Source organism: Schistocerca gregaria, chromosome X, assembly GCF_023897955.1.
Source record: "Schistocerca gregaria isolate iqSchGreg1 chromosome X, iqSchGreg1.2, whole genome shotgun sequence".
NCBI lineage: Eukaryota > Metazoa > Arthropoda > Insecta > Orthoptera > Acrididae > Schistocerca > Schistocerca gregaria.
The window spans coordinates 373,846,572-373,868,144 of NC_064931.1; the positions used below are offsets into that span (position 1 = coordinate 373,846,572).

Consider the following 21,573-nt stretch of genomic DNA (forward strand, 5'->3'; position numbering starts at 1 on the left):
TTACAGCTGTTTTTGAACTGTTTTTCAAGACTGTATGATGATGTAGTTGAAAATGCCCCTGTGCAGGTGCTGATGTAACTGATTTATCTACAATGTAGTTCTTGTTTGAAAGCCAAATCCTTTTACGTTAAAACTGTCCACAATGTATACATTGTTTTCCTTGCATAGGGTTTCCAAGTATCCATAATGAGGATAGAAGAGTACTACAATGTTTCAATCAATATGTGTGTGAAAGACTTTTTTGATTTTGAAACTAAATAAGTAACAATTATATGACAACCTGATTGCAGAAATCTCTGAAATTTTGTTTCTGTCTGTATGCGGACAGTTTATACAAGATAAAAATTATATTGTATTCAGCACACCAAAAATAATTAAATAATACTGAAAAGTTTTTGTTTGTGATCCATGCTGTTGAGAAATATGAAATACGAAACAAAGTCATATGCAGTGCTATTGCAGTGCCATCTAAATACAGTGCATTTCCAGGTTTTCCCCTCATCATCCTCAGACAAGTGTTCATTGGTGGTGGGCAAAATATGCAACCAGGATGAGCATTATGGCACTTGTGCTAGGGCATGGGTCCTCAGCTGAATTACTGTTATAAATTATCCTCTTGTAAGCTCCTAGGTAAAATGTTTGCAGTTCAGATTGTGTGTTGCACAGTTCACCCAGATTCTTTGAGGTAAATAGGAATACCAACCATCTTTTATGTGAAATGAATTCAAATTCTTCATTCTGTGCCATAAAATATGACTACGAATAAGACACTACATTTTTACTTTTACTCTTACAAATGTCTTAGTTAGCTTACTTCATTTCAGCTCTCTTGCTGTGTTCCTGAAAGCTGGAACCCAAATAGAATCCTTGTAGTAAAGCTGAGAAAAACTGAAGTGACTGATTACTATAAAGGAATTGTGAGTACCATAAAAGTACTGTAATGATTTCAAAGTAATCCAGCATCTGACATAATACTATTAACTTCAGAACTGATTTCAGGATGATCTAAGTTTCAGGTGATTGTGTGTCATATGGTATCATATTTGTTTAACTGATGCCATATGACAGACTACCACTTCAGAATCAGATGAGATCCTGGAACTGGTTGTTTGATTAAAAATAAGTGCATGAAGTGACTGAGGTGCTTTTATTAAAACAGTAATTCTATTAACTAAACTGTAAATTTAATTAGTATATACCTGTGAAATATATGTGTATCGAGAACTTTCAAATAGATGTGTGCTGCTGTACTGAGGAAACAAGAAACTGCAGTTGTAGGTGGACAAGTGCAAGCTACAGTTTGTAGTGAGTGCAGTCAGTTTAAGGGCATCTGTATACATTTGAATTTCATGACTTATTCATCCTTCATTGCACATGCTATGAGATTTCTGTAATATGAGATTTCTGTAATATGAGATCAAAAAATAGGCACAGTTGGACATTGTTATGTAGCAGATAGATGTACATTAGCATGAAATGAGAGAAAAGTACTTTTAATATTTTCTTGTCCTCATGCTTAAACTGCACACTGACACAATGAACATTATTTTGGGTTGTATAAATACCTGTGATAGAAATTGTATCAAGTGTTATTATTTACTGTACTAATTCTATAAGTTCTGTGTGTACTGATTTTGGGAACATAGTACACTTTCTCTGCACCTTATTTTGAAACAAACATCAGTATCTGCAGATTTATTGAATGATTCGTATTTGGGGAAAGCTTTTTTCTGCGACAGAGGGCACTGTCAGCATTCTTACATGCTGTAGGGGTGAGATTAAAAGTGTTGGGTTTTCTATGATGGTGTTGAGATTGGAAGATATGCTTACTTTCTTGCATGCAATAATCAAACAGATGAAGATATTCTCAGGATGCTGCATGTGAAACCCCATCCCAAGGTCACATGACCCCATCCTCCCTCTTTCTCCTTGCTGCTTCTCTATCTTCATCTTCCTCCCATGTTGTTCTTTTCTGAACTTCTTCCCTCATCCAACCAGTTTGTAAGTCTTTAGTTTTTCATATCTTTGCTGTCTAATCAGTTTTGTCCCTGTCACTCCCTCCGTTTTCATCCTGTGTATCTGGCATACAGTTTTGCCTTCAATACCACCATCTCCTTCCCACTGTCCCCCACCTGCCCCCCCTTTCCCCTCCATCTCACATAGGAATTAGAGCTCTCTACGCTAAGTAGTACATATAATAATGATCCCTAGTTAATACATAGATTATAAGCCCCCTTTTATATGCAACTAAGATTTTTCTCGCAATTTGTAGTGAACCCCCCACTGTATATCTCACTTACAATTAAAATAAGCCTTTACCTTTAGTGCAACACATTGTTTTAGAGGTAGGAACAGAAAATTTTATGTAAGTGATACTGCAGAAAATAAAGTGGAGAGTCAGAAAATTTTATGGAAGTGATAAAGCAGAAAATAAAGTGAAGATTCTTATGAAATGTCAGAAAATTTAGCATTGGCCCTGTTTCAATCGAAAAATGTCATAACTGTGAGGGGAGCTGTATAATAATATAGGTAACTGATAATTATAAGATGTTGAAATTGGATTGTGGCTTTTTTCCTAAAGGCTAAGGTTTATGTAACATCCTAAAATAACAGTTCATTTCCCGTGCAAAGAATTTTGCCTTTAGATGTGCCATCAAACAAAAATACTATAATTCATTCAGTAACAGCTTCAGTCATCAATATCACACTTCTTGACACTTCTGCACAAGTCATTGTTACCAAAAATGATGTGTTTCTTAGTGATCTTTAATGGAGTGCAGTGCAGTAATATCCACATAAACATTCTCACTCTTGGCTTTTCCCACTAGGAAGATATTTGCATGACGTTGTATCTCCTAAGCTGTGACTGGCTGTTTCTGTCTCATAGAGCATAAGCTTCTTGTTGTTTTTTGCCATATTACCTCTCACCTAGGCCGATATATTCTCATTTGGATTTAAATGAGCATGATACAGAGGAATCCTGATAAAACTATGTCCCTTAGTATCAGTCAGTTTGTCGACGTGGTAGCATGAAGTTTCTGGCTCTAACAGCACTACAAGTCCATTAACTTCACCTTATACATGCTAGGTTCAGCTTTATCCAGTGGAACATTTCTTTGCACCTAGAGCAAAATATCCTCTTTCCTCCACTGCATTGTTGTAGCTTTACTGAACACAACACAGAGATAGGGCATGTTGTCAATTGCTATTATCGAATTCAGAAGAATATTTTGCAGGAGAACATTATTTTCACATTGGTGAATTTGTTCTTGGTCAACCACTTTCATTGTAAAGCTCATGTTCAGATGAGCTGCACTCTTATTGCCAGGCCAACAAAAAACACTTGGTCACTATACTGATGACTGCAGAACACTTCAGTGTCAGAAAATAACATTTTACAACAAGAGCCAATGTATGTAGATGCATCTAACACATGACACCACAGGGTACTGTTTATCCACAGCATGGCATCACGGGCATGTTAGTAACCAAACTGCTGGCAGCATAGTAGGGAAAACCAGCTCACTGTTGGTGTTATGTGGGGGATGCTGTTGGTGTTATGTGGGGATCGCATCAGGTCCCCTGCAGTGAGCCAAATGTCAAAAGTTCCAACTAATTGTAAACACACTGTATGTCCTCCATACAGGAGCTTGTGTAACAGTTAAATGATGGTATGTCTGTAGAACCACCCTCTGTGGATAATTTTTTTATAAAGAAAACACAAGGTTTAAAACTTCAGCTCTCCTTTTTCTGTCTTTTATTGCTATGTCAGAGTGGTCAAGGAGTGACTGAAACAAACCTACAATTTGCTTATCGATCTTATGCAGGATCAGAATTTTCTAAGGTCCTAGCCATGCCTTTCTCTAATGTATGGTGGTGGAAGGTGTATGCTTCATGCGTGAATCTTTTTGAAGAGACACAAAAATCTCTACTAACATTTGCCTGTCAATAGTTCTGCATTCTTTCTTGAACCATGAATGCAACAGTCTCTGTTGTATCAGATTTTCCAAATTTTGTTATTAAATCATGGTGGGAATTCTTCATCCTTAATCCACTTACTCAATACACGTTCCCAGAACGTGATTTACTATCAGTTTAAATTTTGATCATAATTCCTCTATGTCCATCATATTGGAACTGAGTGATGTTCATTTATTGCCTAAGCAGCATGCTAATAACTGCTTGACTTCTGTTTCTAACATTAAAAGTCTCCTGGCCTTCGTAGTGCATTTTTTAACTTTCGTAAGTCATCTGTATGATATCGTGGTCACTAATCTCTGTCTCCTCACTGACACAGTTGATAAGGTCAGGCTTGCTTGCAATGGCATGTGGTGACCATTCATATAGCTGAAGCACAAAATATTATATTTTTAATTATATTATTATTATGTGAATTATATTTATATTATTAATTAATTAATTAATTTTGGTATTTTAAGTAAACTATACTAAATAAAGTGGCCAGCTCATCTCGATAACATTCACAACTGGTAATATTTTAAATTAAATGAATAAATATTAAAGATTGAAATTGTAATTGATAGCAGTTTAAATTGAAAGAATAGGTATTGAAGTAATTAGATCCAGTATCAATTTATACTGCTACAAACAAAATTTTGTAGAAAATAACTAGTTCCTGGCTTTAATCTCTACCTTAATGCTTTGGTAGACCATCTCTGCAAGATCATTAGGATTGAAAGTCCATTCTTTTCTCATAGGAAGCAAATTTGGCAACCACTTCCTCAAAGAAATGTTTCTTCTTTTTGAGTTCTCCTAGTAGGTGAGCTTCAGCTGAAAGTTGAGAATATCTGTCTTCTCCAGTCTACAGTCAGCTTATTTTTCAACTGAATGGCCCAAAGAACTTTCCATATGCACCTAAGGGCTTTATAAGCTGCTTTCAGGGAACTGGTTAAAGTATTGTCCACAGTTTTAAAGCAACAATAAATTTAAAAATCTTTGAATCTTAAACAAAAGTGGGTATCAGTGTTATCAAACACTTTGCAAGAGATTCATTTATAGTTGATATTTTTCCCTTTCGAATGTTCTCCTACTTGAGACCTAGTTCCTCGCAAAACTTGTTCACAGTCATCATGTAGAATGACTATGGAGTGGTGAGTTTCTTGGATTTTATGTTCACAGTACAAAACATCACTTGCTTGGTTCTGCAGGACATCATAAAGCATGTCATTGAAGGTAAACATTTTGTTGGATGTATTCTACAGAAAAAAACAAATTTGAAGTTGTCTAAAAGTGGCAAAAATACCTTAATTGGTGGTAAAATAGCTGAATCAATTTCTTGAGGTTCTAGCATGGCACTAAACCCACTACAATGTAAAGTTCTGCTTCTGTACTCAGCGTTCATCAATAGTTATGTGTAATTGCATTGCAATGGACAGACATATGGAAGACAACACAGAAAAATCATCCAAACATTTAATACATTTAGGAGATCTTGGGGGAAAAACTGCAAGTACATCAAGCAAATTAAAAAATATTTTCGACTTTAGTATTTGTCCGGTTCTTTGAGACAAAACAAGGTTTGGAACATGAGTATTACTAATATTACAGAACACCAAGAATCTTTCCTTTATCTCTCCTTCATGTCATAATACACAACAGTAGACAACTGTGCTTTACTAGCCACATCTGAGGTTTTGTAAAGAGTGATGGCAACAAAAGGAACATCCACAACTTCCCACTTTATAGCTGATAAAACGGTCTAACCTACAGCTTATATTGGATAGTTTTAAATTTGATTAGAAATTCCTTTAAACATAGCAGAGGTTTCTACCCGCTCTTCCAAATGAGGATCATACTCTGCAGTTTACTTCAGCAATTCCACATTAATAGAAATTGTTGTTCCATCATGTCAGAAGCCTAACTCTTTTTTTCTCAGAAAAACTCTGCATTAATTAGCCTTTTAAGGGTATCCCTGTTTGCCTTGCTTTTAATTGTGTAGAGATATTTCATTTTTAGCTGGTCATCAAATGTAGTTTCTATTCTTCTTTCCCTGAAAGGTGCAATAGCTACAGATGATTCTAGGTGCTTAACAGACAGTCTGTACTCAATTTCCCAAAAGTGTGCACCCAGTTTTTTGGTCCAACTACCATTTATATCATTTCCAAACAATGGACAATACCAGCTAAATACCACATTTGGATCGCTGCTACTAGTTTACCAGTAACATTTGGTATAAATATTACATTGAAAATGTCTAGTTCATTTATTGGTATTTTGAACCAAGTTCGGTAGTCCTGATGTTGGCTGCCCATTTTTAACTATTTCCTTCTTTTTTGAGAAAGAATGTGCACAAAATGGTTTAGACAAGAGCTCTATTGTAGTACACACAGACATATTTCTATATTATTACTAGTTACTACCAGACACCTTGACACTCTTTCATAGAGATTTGGCAAACTCATAAACTGAAAATTACAATACTATACTATTATTGATACACTCCATTACCCTGTATTATATGCCCATGCAAGCTAACATGCTTGTGGCTGAAAAACATGCACATGCCCCATGAGCCAATAAAGGTGCATCCATGAGTCTCTCATAGCCTGAAACTGGCTTCAGTTGTGACAGAAAAGTGCACACTATGCATGACCAACAGAGCTGCATATGAAACTCTCTCACTGCACATCTAAGCTACATGGGCATTGCTTTGTCTCAGCTCACAGTGCTCTGTCAATAATGTAGTGTAACAATTGTATTAATTCTATGTATTTCAAGCAACTGTAAGGGTTTTATCTAGATACGTTGGAATAAATGTATGATTATAAGAATGTAATACACTGTTACAGTTATTGTTACTGAGGCAGTGCTTCAGTTGCTTCCCTGAATGCACACCACTGCCTGTTTGTATTTACTAGGTATAAAATATTTCCCTTTCATCTGGATTGTAGAACTAGCTATTTGATGCAGTTTTGGAGAATGTTTTCAGAACTATGTCACAAGACTACCTGTCCATACCACCTGCACTGAATCCATAGACATCCCAATCTATACTTGTTAGGTTAAAGCCACATTCAGCTAATATTGGATGATTGGGGTACTTCTGGGTGACATAGCATAGGCTTCCTTTGAACCATTTTTTTTACTATTACAGCTGAATTAGGTGGCTGAAAAATATATAAAGATTTTAATTCACCTAAGCTAGTACTTGCATCTTCATAACTTTGCAGTCTGACTCGATTTAGATCTCAATAAACAACATTTCTGTGAAGTACAATGAACACTCCCTGTCTTTTGGCATATAACCTGTCCTTTAAGTATACATTCCACCCTCATTAAATATGTGGGAGTATTCCACTTTGCATTTCATCCATCTCTCTATCCCAAGTATAATTTGAGCATGACAGTTGTCCTGAAGGATGGTAAATTCGTGGCCTTTGTTTCGATGTGTCAGCAATTTACTTTTAACATTGTGACATACGAAATGTCTTTACTTTATACATGATCTGATTTCACTATCTGCATATCATGTGGTATGCATTCAGCAGAGGACCTCAAACTATTGCCTAATCTAAAAAAACCTTGTGCTCACTCCACAAGTGCTCTGCTACCCAAGTAGGTGCTTCCTCTGTGTAGTGCACTCCTGACCTAATCAGGGGAATCATACTGTTCTCCACCTCTAAATGTAGATCCAGAAATCTACAGCCACAACCATTACAGAATAATTGGAAGATCTTCATGAGATCCTTCTGAAGGCTCCAAACGAAATCACCCCAATCAACTCTGGGTATGATACTGCAAATAGGAAGCTTTGCTTTGCATGTTGGAAGCAAGACCAGTAATCATCATCAGTACCACCAGTTGCCCACATGAACTGAAGATGGCCTCAAGACCCATGCAACAGGCATCACGTTTTTCATATTAGGTGCATTGTGCTACCACCTACTGCCAGGTACTCCATATCAGCAACCTAAGGAAGTCATAAGACATCATGAGATGCATTACATATTGCGTAAATTATTCCCATTGTCTTGCATATTATCTAATGGCATTCTGGCATTTTTAGTGTAACCATCTGGGATTGAATAACAACAATATGAAAGGGATAGAGTTCTACTTACCATGTAGAGTAGACGTTGATTGGCAGAGGGGCACAATGAAAAAGGACAGGTAGATATTATTAGCTATCAGACTACGCACACACACACACACACACACACACACACACACACACAAGCCCCACCCCCCTTCACACACACACACACACACACACAAGCCCCACCCCCCTTCACACACACACACACACACACACAAAACTTCAGCTACAAAGGTGTACCCCCTTCATCACCCAATATCAACCTTGACTGGAACAACTGATAACCAGGACTTAGATTATCTATCATGCCCTGAAGTAAAGGACATCCTACCCAAGATCCTTCTCACTTCTCCTAAAGTGATGTTCCATCAGCCACCCAACCTACATAACATCCTAGTTCACACGTATGCCACATAAATGTCCAACCCCTTGCCACTAGGTTCCTATCCCTGTTGAATACCTAAATGCAAGACCTGCCCAATCCACCCACCCAGCACTCCAGTATTGTCACAGGCTTATCCTACCTCATCAGCTCTGCACAGCTTTTTATGTAGGCATAACTACCAATTAGCTGTCAAGCAGGATGAATGACTAGCACCAAACTGTTGCCAAGAACAAAGCTCAGCACCTGGTGCCACAACATGCAGCTAAGCATAACATGCTTAATTTCAATGGCTGCTTCACAACCCGAGCTATGTGGATCCTTCCCTCCAGCATCAGATTCTCCAAACAACACTGATGGGAGCTTCCTTGCAACACAACTTTCCCTCCATTGTCCTGGCCCCAATCTCTTCCCTTCATCCATCAGTATATACCAACTCATGTCCCCCAAATCACTTTCTCCATGCGCAGCTCCGACATTGGTGCGTCTCATGCCTAGCCTATGCACCTGCCAACCCTCCATCCTACATTCCTAGCCAGCAAACTGGCTGCCTGCTGCCTACTGCTGAGTAACTAGCAGCCCACGTTAACCCCTCTTCTGTCAACTGTCTGTCTCTCCCTCTAGCACTCCACCCAACACAACCCTCAGCCCACCCCTAGTCACTTGCTAAACTGCAGCACTGGCATTTTGTGTGTAGCTGGCGCACACGCACACGCACACGTGTGTGTGTGTGTGTGTGTGTGTGTGTGTGTGTGTGTGTGTGTGTGTGTCACATGTAAGGATTACTCTGAAAGCTAGCAAGTTTTCTTTCTTCATTTCATGTGTTCCTCTTGATGACTCAATGTGTTTGCTCTTCGTTGAATGATCTCCTTCACTCCTAAAGTATTTACAGACTATAGTCTGATTAAACATACTTAATAGTTCATGCTTCATGTATTGGAGCTGTCTTGCTCCATTCAGAACACTCATCGCCACACCTGAACTGTTCCCTATTGCTGCAACAAATGATCAGTTCACTCCTAATTCCTCGTCAGGCTTTGATTCTTGATCTATATGGATCCAGGGTCCTGAGTCTGGCCCCTTAATTTCACATTGTTTCAGACGTAATAACCACCCCAAAAACAACACACACAAAATGATAGTAACTAAATATGCACATTTCGTATGCAGCATTAGTCAAACACTATTGGATCCTTTCACACATGATTCAACTTGGGATAATGTATTTGTTTATAATCATCACAGAGATTGGTCTGTGGTGCCATAGTGCAATAGTGAAGTTGCAACTCTGCATGCTGAAGGTTGTAGGTTTGTATCTCGTTAGATGATATAATCTTTTTATTTTTATTTTTAACCTTTTGTTGCATCACTTTCACCATTGGATTGACTTTTTTATTTGCTCTTATTTTTTTCTTTGTGCTTATTTTTCTTCCTATCATTCCTGTTTTGTTTGTAATCTTCTTGTGCTGCCTATACCCTGTAACCAAGTGCCAACCAGGATTGCTCATTGGTTGGTATCATGTCAGCTTGTATAGGCAGTATGGGGATAGATTCAGGTAACAAATGAAAGTGAGAAGTTACAGTTCACTTTTAGTACTGAAACTGAAATTTTTCTGCCTTTTGTTTGCTCATGGAAGTCGGGTTTAAACAATTGCAATGAGCAAAATAAGCATCATTAATAGTTTCACATCAGGTTGTCGACCACCATTTTCTGGAATGCATTGCACATCGGGAGGCAATGGTTAGGTTGGGACATGAGTGTAAATTCAGCACTACAAAACACGTCATCAGTCACAGTTTTGTTACTTAAAATCAGTGTGTGTATGGAGTTTCTCATGTTGCCACCATACCCAACAGCAGCTGCTTTGAACATTTATCCACATTACATGAGTAGCACTGTAGCACTTGTGAAGTGTCCCACTGTGTTTGTGTATCACTTTTAATTGAGTGACAGCTGATGTTGTAACTCTGTAATGCTAAGTGACAGACTTGCAGGGGAGGATGGTTCATGGCCATTGGGATGTAGTGACGGGTGAGGAAGGGCTAACAGAGTCAATTCGGAGTGGAGAGATGTAGAGGAGAGAATAGACTGTGCAGGTGTGCTGGCAAGGGAGAAGTGATTTGTAGGGTAGGAGTGAGAGCAAGGAAGGAGATAGGCAAGTGGAGGACCAGCACTGGTAGAGATTCAAGCCAGGGGGCTATGGGAACCAAGACTATGTTGCATGGAGAGTTCCCACCTGCACAGTTCAGAAAAGCTGGCACATGGTGTTGGGTGGCAAGCTCAACAACTGGGTAGTCCAGCTGTCTCTTGGGCACAGTTTATCAGTGGCCATTCACGCAGGCAGCTCATTAGTGCCCTCATAGAATGTAACAACTCTGTCTATGATGGGGTAATAGATTTCTGTGACAAGACTGGAATTGGTGGTACTGGGAAGGTGTACAGGTCAGGCCTTGCATCTAGGTCTGTTGCAGGGATATGAATCATGGAGCGAGGGGTTGGGAGCAGGGGCGAAATAATAAAGAGACCATGAGGATAAAATCAGAGAGATTAGAGCCCATGCACAGGCATACTGACAATCTTTCTTTCCACAAGAAATGCAAGACTGGAATAGGGGGGAGAATTGATAAAGGTACTGAAGGAATCCTCCACCACACACAGTCAGGTGGCTTGCGGAGTATAGGTGTAGATGTAGATGTAGATATTGGGTAGGTTGGTTGTGTGGCAGACTTTCACTGTGGGATGGATGGCAAGGCTATATCAGACCACAATGAGAGGTAGCTGAAACTCTGGCAGAAAAGTTGATTCAGGTGGTACTGAGTCTTGGGAGGGATGCTCCTTTTTGGTTGGGCAGTGAGTATGTGCAGGATACTGGAGGGAGAAGACATGAGGATCTATTTCTAGACAAGTTGGGGAGAATAATTTCAGTCTTTGAAGGCCTTAGTGAGATCCTCAGAATATTTAGACTGCTTGTTACTACAGACGGTATAACCATGGGTGGCTAGTGTATATGGAATGGTCTTCTCTGTGTCAAATGGGTGGCAGCTTTCAAATTGTAGCCCGCATCTCGTGGTCGTGTGGTAGCGTTCTCGCTTCCCACGCCCGGGTTCCCGGGTTCGATTTCCTGCGAGGTCAGAGATTTTCTCTGCCTCGTGATGGCTGGGTGTTGTGTGATGTCCTTAGGTTAGTTAGGTTAGTTAGGTTTAAGTAGTTCTAAGTTCTAGGGGACTAATGACCATAGATGTTGAGTCCCATAGTGCTCAGAGCCATTTTCAAATTGTAGATGTTGGTGGTTGGTAGCTTTGGTGTGTGTGTGTGGGGGGGGGGGGGGGCGTACTGGTGCAGCCATCCATTAAGTGGAGTTTGACAATGAGGAAGGTGGCTTGTTTGGCTGAGAAGGACCCGGTAAAGTGAATGGGGAGAAGGTTTTGAGGAGCTGGACGAATATACACTCTTTACTCTGATCATGAAGATGTCATCAATGAATCTGAACCAGGTGTTAAAGGTTTTGGATTCTCGGTGGTTAGGGAGGATTCTTTGAGATAACCCATAAATAGATTGGCATAGGATGGTGTAATGTGGGCACCCAATGCTGTATTTTGGATTTGTTTATGGTTGATGTGTTTTATGGAGAGGTAATGTTGGATGAGGATATAGTTGGTCATGGTGGCAAGGAAGGAGATCAGTCAGGCATTGGGAAAGGTAGCATTCAGTAGCAAGAAGGCCATGGGCATTGGGCATATTAATATGTAGGGAGGTGGCACTGACAGGGACAAGTAGGGTGCCGGTAGGTAAAGGAACAGGAACTGTGAAGAGTCAGTAAAGGTACTGGTGGGATTCTTTTATGTATGAGGGAAGTTATAGATAATATGCTAAAAGTGTTGGTCCACAATTGCTAAGATTCTCTTTGTGGGGGAGGGGGATTAACCAGACACGAGGAAATGTCCTGGGTGGTTGGACTTAAGTGCTTTAGAAAGCATGTTGAAGGTAGGAGTGCGGTGAGTGGAGGGGTGAGTTGGCAAGTAGACTCAGGGGAGATGTTCTGTGATGTACCTAGAGATTTGAAGAAGAACTGGAGATCCTGCTGGATTTCTGGAATGGGGTCACTGTGGCGGGGCTTGTAGATGGACGTGCCTGACAGCTGGCAGATTCCCTCCACCAGGTAGTCCCTGCAATTCATAAGCATAATGGCCTTGGTTGGCAGGTAATATAGTAAGGTATCAGTTTTTAGGTGGTTTGCCTATAGAGACTGGGTAAAGGGGTCGAGGTCTTTAACAAGTCCAGTGTAATTTAATTTGGAAGTAGGGCAAAATGTGGGGTCTTTGAACTGATTGATACTTCTTTGGGATTGAGGATTTTGGACAGCAAGTTCATGACTGTGTTGCAGGTCTGTTTAGACTCTGGGATCTGTAGGGTGGAGCGAGTGAATTTTTGCGGATGTGGTAAATGTCATATATCTTCAAGGCAGCATTTGGCAGATATGTAGGGATTCAGAGGAAGTTTGAGGCAGGCTCTGGTGGTGATGGATAGTGGTAGTCAAAGGTGGGAGTGTGAGGTGAATACATTGAACTTTTTTTAGGTGGCATTGTGCATGCTGCTATAATTGTTGGCAGGGAAGGGCTTCATATGGTGGTGAGAATGTAGTGCAAGGTGGTTTGAACCTGATGTATATGGTTTTGTAAGACTACGTTGATGAGGGCTATGGACAGACAGGATTTAAACAGGTAGAGTTCATTGTGGAAAGACACGTTGCAGCCAGAGATGGATAATTTGATGGTGAGGCCATTTGGGAGGATTTCATGACCTAGGAAACAATGGAGCAACATCAGGTAGGATTGATTTCTCACTAGAGATAGGGAAACATTTCTGTATTGGTACAGATGAAAATAACAGCAGCCCATAGTCAATAATAAAAAGTGTAGAAATACATGGACATATCACAAAAAATACAAACAAAATAAAATGGATGGTCATAAAGTTAAACTACATCCTCACCAACAGTTATTATTTCTCCTTCAAGGCATAACCTACAAACTAATCTATTGTACAGCAATGGGTAAGTAAATGACATCATCCTATGCCATCCTATTGAGTTTCTGTGTTCTGTCTATCCTCAAAGAGATTTGTGAAAAAAGTAGCAATTAATGTAGCAGTTACCAGGTAGAATATGTAAGATACACTAGTAACAGGAAAGATGAAATTTTTATAACTTTAGACATCTAACCATTTGAAAAAATATGCTAATTTGGCCAAAAGTAGATTCAAGATTTCCATATGTCTATGAATAACAGCAGGAGTTCTCCATTGCTCTAAAGTGAGCCATATTTTATAAATAAGTTTCTCATTCATATTATTTTAAGATGTAAAACTGAATTAGTAGTGCTATAAAATTAGATGTGTGTTGCACATTTACTGCAGGCTGAAAAAATAGACTTTCACATATTGTTCCAGGAATCTCACATGAGGGACAGAAAGTCAAGTAACATAAGGTAAGGATTTTCATTCCTTTTTCGAAAGAAGTCAGTGTATGTGACCAGTGGTGGTTTCTACAGAATGCATTCGACTTATACTGAATAGACAATAATCTATCTTTGTGTGGAATAATGTGCTTGGAAAGTGAAATAATGTTTCTACACAGATAAAAAAAAGTTTTGCATCACCTTGGTTCCTAGAGTTCCGGAACCTGTACAGAAAATTGGAGTATAGATCAACATAAACATCATTTCCGCCCTTTTTATTGCTCATGAAAACCACACATTGCATGTTGTACCAACATACAGCGAGACCTTCAGAGGTGGTGGTCCAGATTGCTGTACACACCACTACTTCTAATACCCAGTAGCAAGTCCTCTTGCATTGATGCATGCCTGTATTCGTTGTGGCATACTGTCCATGAGTTCATCAAGGCACTGTTGGTCCAGATTGTCCCACTCCTCAACAACGATTTGGCGTAGATCCCTCAGTGTGGTTGGTGGGTCATGTCATCCATAAACAGCCCTTTTAAATCTATCCCAGGCATGTTCGATAGGGTTCATGTCTGCAGAACATGCTGTCCACTCTAGTTGAGCGATGTCGTTATCCTGAAGGAAGTCGTTCACAAGATGTGCACAATGGGGGCATGAATTGACGCCTATGAAGACAAATGCCTTGACAATATGCTGCCAATATGGTTGCATTATTGGTCGGAGGATGGCATTCACGTATTGTACAGCCATTACAGCCCTTCCATGACCAACAGCGGTTTATATTGGTCCCACATAATGCCACCCCAAAACAGCAGGGAACCTCCACCTTTGCTGCACTTGCTGGACAGTGTGTGTAAGGCGCTCAGCCTGACCGGGTTTCCTCTAAACATGTCTCCAACGATTGTCTGGTTGAAGGCATACACGATGCTCATCAGTGAAAAGAATGTGATGGCAATCCTGGGCGGTCCATTTGGCATGTTGTTGGGCTCATCTGAAAATGTTGCTGGTATGCAGCCATCCTTGCTTTACAAGTGCTGCACGTAACATGCAACACATGCAGTCCAGGGCGAAAGTGTCATTTGACAAAGAACAGTGATTGGCTGGTGGCTGGCCTCTACTGCTCGACTGGCTATCAGTCACAAAGTAATTGTATCTGGAATATATTTGATTAGAATGGAGTGTGTCTGGATCCAGAAAATGTAAGAGGCATGACAGATTTTTAAGTACTCTGCAAATTTATGAAGTGTGAGGTTTCCTTGGGAAGTATTGTGCTACAGATGCTTCTCAAAGGATTTCAATTGGATGGCATGACCACTACAAAGACACAAAATTTTCTAAGACCAACAAGAAGATCTTCCTATATCTTGAAGGAGACACTGACATCTTTTCAACTTGGCACTTTTTGACAAGAATACAGGGATGTAACTACACTCTGATGCTCTTGATTCAAAGATAGGCCTAGTTCTAGTGAAAAACCAGGAAGGTGCAGAAAGTGTGATGCCTTGCATCTCCACAGTATGTTCCTAACTATGAGAGCCACTTTATGAGTAAGAAAGTGTGTCTTGCAGTTTCTTAGGCAATCAGTAAGTTGATATGATAGATCCTGTTATGCCTGACTGCCATTATTTATGCAGATTGACAAGCCTGAAGCATCTATCTGGTACATTTGCAAAATGGATGTTGAAGCTGATGTAGTATGTCGCCCCAGTAGTATACCCCACCAGACCAAAAAGTTTCAGGTCAGGATTAATAAAAAATGTAGAAATGTTAAGATGATAATTTTAAGACTTACAGTATTCTACGTAGCCTCCCCCCACTTGAGAACAATGCACAGAACGTTAGCACTACCATAAGAAACTGTCAGAAAAGTCCTTCTTTGACATTTTGTTCAACTCGTGTCACATTAGCTTGAACATCGGTTATGTCATCAAAGTGTTGAACCTTCATGTGAATTTCCAGACTGTCATTTTGTAGTAGGTTCATCTTGATAACATCAAGTCTTCTCATTCGTGATGATTTTTTCTAGAAATGAGTTGTTTGTATTTTCATTTCAATCAAGTCACACCAGACATCCACACGTCATTTTTGTTTGGGAGTCAAGGTGTGCAGTACAAACTCTGCACATGCCTCTCTCATTTTCCACTCATTCTGCAGTGTGTCTTAAACACTTGATTTAGAGATGTTGCCCCATTGCAATTTGTGACACAACAGTGTTCACACACTACCGCCACATGTCTTCACCAGCACCCCAAGTGTACAAGCCTGGAACTGCCAAATTTTTGTTTGCTCTATTACACAATACTCCTAACTTGTACAAGTCTGTACCAGCACCCCAAGGGTACATATTTTGAACTGCAGTCTTGTTTATGACATTAAGTGGAAAAACTTATCTTTTTGTAAAGCTACTTTTCACTCATATTAAAATTTCTGAGAGGTCTGGGTTTGTATTTATTAACTGTGCAGCTGTCATTATAATTATACAGAATTATGGACTACAGTGTTAGTTTCATGCCGTGCTGATACTAACAAATGATTACCTCTGCAGCACTTGTTGTGACAGTAGCCACTGTAGTTGTTAAGAGCAGGACAAAATGATGATGTAATGCCAAGAAACAACTAAGTTCGATGCTGACTCTGAAGATGGGATGAAGGCACGGACATATACATTCTGTTAATGAAGGAGTCGAGGCTGAAAGATCCACGGGAGGTGGATGTTCTTGAGGGATTTTTTAGGAGTGACATGGTGTGTTAAGAAAGCCATCTAAGGGAATCAATTCACTGTCATTTTATGCATTTTTATGATGCCTGTGCCACTTGTTTCAGTCTCTCTTATTTTCTTCAGCTTGGAACAATAGTACATCCGCAAAGATGCAAAACGGCTTTTGCTGTCTTCACTGGTCATAGGTGTCACAACTGCTCTTACTCTTGTGACTATTCTCCCAACACTATCCATCCTTGCTCACTGTAATAATACAAAAGCTGCAGTCAAATCAAACATGTGTTACTTTCCCTAATGTAGGTGTTACATGCTCATATAAAAAGTAGAATTGTGTGTTCATTTATGTAAAACATATAAACTCAAAATTTAACATTTGTAGACATACCTCATTGTGGTATAGCGTATCTAGAGGATCATATAGACACCTTTCATTGCTGTGTGTCTGTGTAAGCATGCTTAAATGTTGTTTGTTCCTTTCCATATCACAGTAAGAAGCTGTCATTAGATTTACAACTTTTCTCAGTGGCAATACAAAAAATGGGAATTTTTGTTGATTTTATTACTGTATTTATAAAAAAATTATGCACTGAAACACGTGTAAAGTGTCTTGTGCAATTGCAAGAAAGAGTCCTCAATAGATCATGTATATTTTATCTGCTGACCGCAGGTGGAAACAGTAACAAGCAGAAAGCCCACTTGAAATGCTGTGTTCTGTACATGCGTGTTTACACTTTCTCTACTGTATATGTGCAGATCCATGGCAGAATAGAAAGGTTCTCATTTCTCATTGATGGATAAACCATCAGCAAAAATCATAGCTGCACCAGTTCTGCTGCTAGGTGGCAGGACATCTACATCTGACTTATACACGTTAGGTGTGACATGTAATACTGGCTTAACACTGCCTGCTCACAATTGACTGATCAAATCCACATCTGTTGTTTACAGTTGTTAGTTCAGATTGCCATAGTAGTTACTACACTGACATTGCATTATGCCAGGAATAAAATCAGTATCAGAACTTTCTGGGCAGTGTACAAAAATGGTTGTCAACTGCCTGTCATGGAATCCATTGGAAGAACAGTGCAATGCTAGTGATATGCCACAGCTGAACAAAAGGAAGATCCAGGATTACTGGCGATGATAGAGGCCTTACAGAAGGCAGAAACTGCCAAAGAATAATTCAGACTAGTATACGGAAAATTGTATAAAATAAAGTATGACCCAAGGGGATCAAAATTGCTGCTTGTCATCCCTGCTGATTTACAACTAGCTGTATAGAAGTATTTTTATGATCATACAATGAAGGCTTTCAGTACCGGATGTTTCAGCTGCCGAGAATTCTTTCGGGTTGTATGGCCGTGCCATGGAACTCTTCTATCCCTGATGTTTCGTCCAAAGCTATGTTGGACATCTATGGAGGTGCTCCTGGTTGTGCTGAGTCTTGCCAACTGATGAGTCAGACATCGAAGAACAGCCTAAATACTGTGGAAAGTGGCCGTGGCCTAGATTTCACATGATAGCAGAGATAAAGCTTGTCAAGGATAAAATATATAAAAACTTCTAATTGATTCTGTAGTGCCACAGTCGATATATTGCTGAGTTTCATAGCTTCTTCTTTTATGTTAAAATTATCCCCATGTTTATATATTCCAATGGCTTCTCTATATAGCTGACATAATACATAAAACTTCAGTTTCCGAAAATTTCACTACGTGATCACCTGACTGAAAAGCATGTTACGCCACAACTTACTTGTCTGTTTTCCCTAGTCAGCAAAGACTTTTATGTTCCTTCAAGCATGTATTCACACTTGTCTGTAGTTCCAATGTAGACCTACCACATGTGCACGGAATCTTGTATCCACCACTTGCAGACAGAGGGGGACATTTATCCTTAACACAACAAAGCGCTTGGTCTATTTTCTTAGTTGGTCTGAAAATTGGTCGAACGTTGTGCTTCCTTAAAATCTTGCCGATTTGATCCATTTTTTTTTTTTTGACGAAGGGTAGAGAAACTGTGTTCTTCCATCACTGTGTCCTATCGTTGTCCTTAGGCTTCCTGTTATTCGGTTGCAAAACTCTATTCATTTCCTTACTAGAGCACCCATTCTTCTCAAAAGCCTGCTTTAGATGTTTCAACTCAACATCTAGATATTCCAGCGCACAAATCAATTTATCTCTGTCCACTAGACTTTTAATTACACCTGTTTTCTTTTGTGGATGATGATTGTAATCCTTATGCAAGTATCTATCAGTATGTGTAACCTACCAAAAGACTTTATGTTTCAAGCTACCCTCAGTCTGTCTTATAACGAAGGCATCCAAGAAGGATATTGCATTGTCATTCTCCATTTCCATGGTAAACTAGATTTTAGGATTTAAACTATTTAAATAACAAAAAAATTCCTCTAAAGCTTTTGTTCCATGTGACCAAACTACAAATGTATCCATACCATTGACATGGGTTCTTATTTACTTTTTGCAGAGCTAATTGTTCCAATTTTTCCATGTAAAAATTGGCGATCTTAGGACTCAATGGGTTACCCATGGCCACACCATCAACCTTTTCATAAAACTCATCCTCCCACTGGAACTAACTAGAGGTGAGACAGTGTCCGAAAAGAGCAGTCAAATCTGCTGGGAAAGCATCTGCTATGTAAACCATAAATTCATTAAGCAGAATCATCATAAATAAAGACACTATGTCAAAACTGACAAGAATATCCTCAGGAGCCAAAGTTAGTACCTTCAGTTTCTCAATGAAATGACATGAGTCTTTTACATAAGAATCAGTTCGGCCAATATCCGGTTGTAAACAAGATGCCAGATATCTTGGTATTTGGTACATTGGAGAATTAATAGCACTGACAATGGGTCTCAGAGGAAGGTTAATCTTATGAACTTTAGGTAGGCCATAAAGTCTGGGACATATAGCTTCACTCATTAAGACACCGGTGGTTTAAATTCGAATTGCATTTGCAGTTTCCTTGGGGAGGGTTCATATCCCTGCTTCTACATTCACAATTATCTCCTCAACTGGTAGTTTTTTAGGTGTAGGTTGAGGAGGAGGAGAAGAAAGGTTTGTTGAGGAGTGAAGTTTACGATGGGAATGGAGGAAGACAATGCAGTATCCTTCTTGGATGTCTTCATTATAAGACAGACTGATGGCAGCTTGAAACATAGTCTTTCAGAAAGTTAATATATACCGAATAAAACCTTCATAAGTATTCCAATCGTCATTCACAACAGAAAAGAGGTGTAATTAAAAGTCTAGTGAACAGAGCGAAAAGGATTAGTGTGCTGGAATACCTGGACGTCGAGTTAAAACATATAAAGCAGGCTTTTGAGAAGAATAGGTACTCTAGTAAGGAAATAAATAGAGTTTTGTGACCGAATAACAGGAGGCCTAAGGACAACGATAGGACTCAGCAGTGAAAGAACACAGTTTCTCTACCCTTCATCAAAAAAGTAACGTATCAAATCGGCAAGATTTTAAGGAAACATAACATTCGACTGATTTTCAGACCACCTAAGAAAATAGGCCACGTACTTCATTCCGTTAAGGATAAACAACCCCCGTCTGTCTGCAAGTGATGTATACAAGATTCCTTGTACATGTGGTAGGGTCTACATTGGAACTACAAAGAGAGGTTTGAATACATGGTTGTAGGAACATAAAAGTCTTTAGTGACTAGGGAAAACAGACAAGTCAATTGTGGTGTAACATGCTCTTCAGTCAGTGAAATTTTCAGAAACTGAAGGTTTATGTATTATGTCGAACTATTATCCATGGCTATATAGAGAAGCTATTGGAATATATAAACATGGGGATAATTTTAACAGAAAAGAAGAAGCCATGAAACTCAGCAATATATGGACAGTGGTGCAACAGAATCAATGAGAAGTTGTTATTTTTGACGTACTATGGTTGATAGCTATATTTTATCCTTTACAAGGTTTATTTCAGCTATCGTGTGAAATCCAGACCATGCCCACTTTCAACGGTATTTAGGTTAGGCTGTTCCTCAATGTCCAACTCATCAGTCGGCAAGACTCAGCACAACCAGGAGCACCTCCGAAGATGTCCAATGTAGGGGAGGGCACTGATGGTGGAGGGCATGGATCACATCTCAGTGGTGCCAGTTGGGTCTATCAGTAGATGGGGTTTCACTAGGCATAGCCTGCACCTCAATAGGTATGGGAAGGGGAGGCTGGCTAAGCTTATAGGTGACAGTGTAGTGGGTGGTGGTGGTGGTGGTGGTGGTGGTGGTGGTGGTGGTGGTGGTGGTGTCACTCATGGAAAAATTCCTGTAGTAGTTGGTGTTAAAGCTGCACCTTTTTTTAGATTGAAGTCAGCTGATAGGTATACCTGCTTAAAGGAAGTCCTAACTAAGGGCTCACCTTCAGAGGATGTAATGTTTCCAAGTAGAGAAGGAACTAGCATATTTCATCAAAATATAAGAGGTATTAGAGATAAAGTTAATGACGTGCCAATAGATGTTAACTCTGAAATTATTGGTATATCACAGCACCACCTAAATAATTTGATAATTCAGAAGCTTCCTTTACCAGGCTACAGCTTAGCTGGCTGTTTCTTAAGGAATTCCTTGTGGGGTGGGGGAGTGGCTCTGTACGTAGAAAACAGTATTTCATTTGAGTCCATAGACATGTCACGACACTGCACTGAACAGATATTTGAAAGTTGTCCAGCATTAGTTGATTTTAGTTAAACTAAACTTCTAATTGTTGTTGTTTATAGGTCCCCTAACTCCGACTTCAGAGCATTTTTGCTTAAGCTAGAGAGGGTTCGTGATTCACTTTGTAGGAAGTACCAGAAAGTAGTTATATGTGGTGACTTTAATATTAATTTTGTATATGATTGTGCAAGAAAAAGGATGTTGGTAGATCTCCTAAATTCATATGATCTGATGCAAACTGTGTTTTTTTTTCC

General features: G+C 39.5%; 1 protein-coding gene across 19 annotated transcripts in view; it reads left to right on the forward strand.

The window, feature by feature from the left end:
* The window catches only part of LOC126299135 (uncharacterized), a 450,753-nt gene that overhangs the window by 416,888 nt on the left and 12,292 nt on the right, over positions 1–21,573 (forward strand). For 18 of the 19 annotated variants that reach the window (XM_049990880.1, XM_049990882.1, XM_049990884.1 and 15 more), the window contains 2 exons: positions 825–917; positions 13,888–13,925. In XM_049990880.1, coding sequence (XP_049846837.1) covers positions 825–917; positions 13,888–13,925 — 131 coding nt within the window. The remainder of the gene's footprint in view (positions 1–824; positions 918–13,887; positions 13,926–21,573) is intronic. The other variant, XM_049990898.1, reaches the window with a different exon arrangement.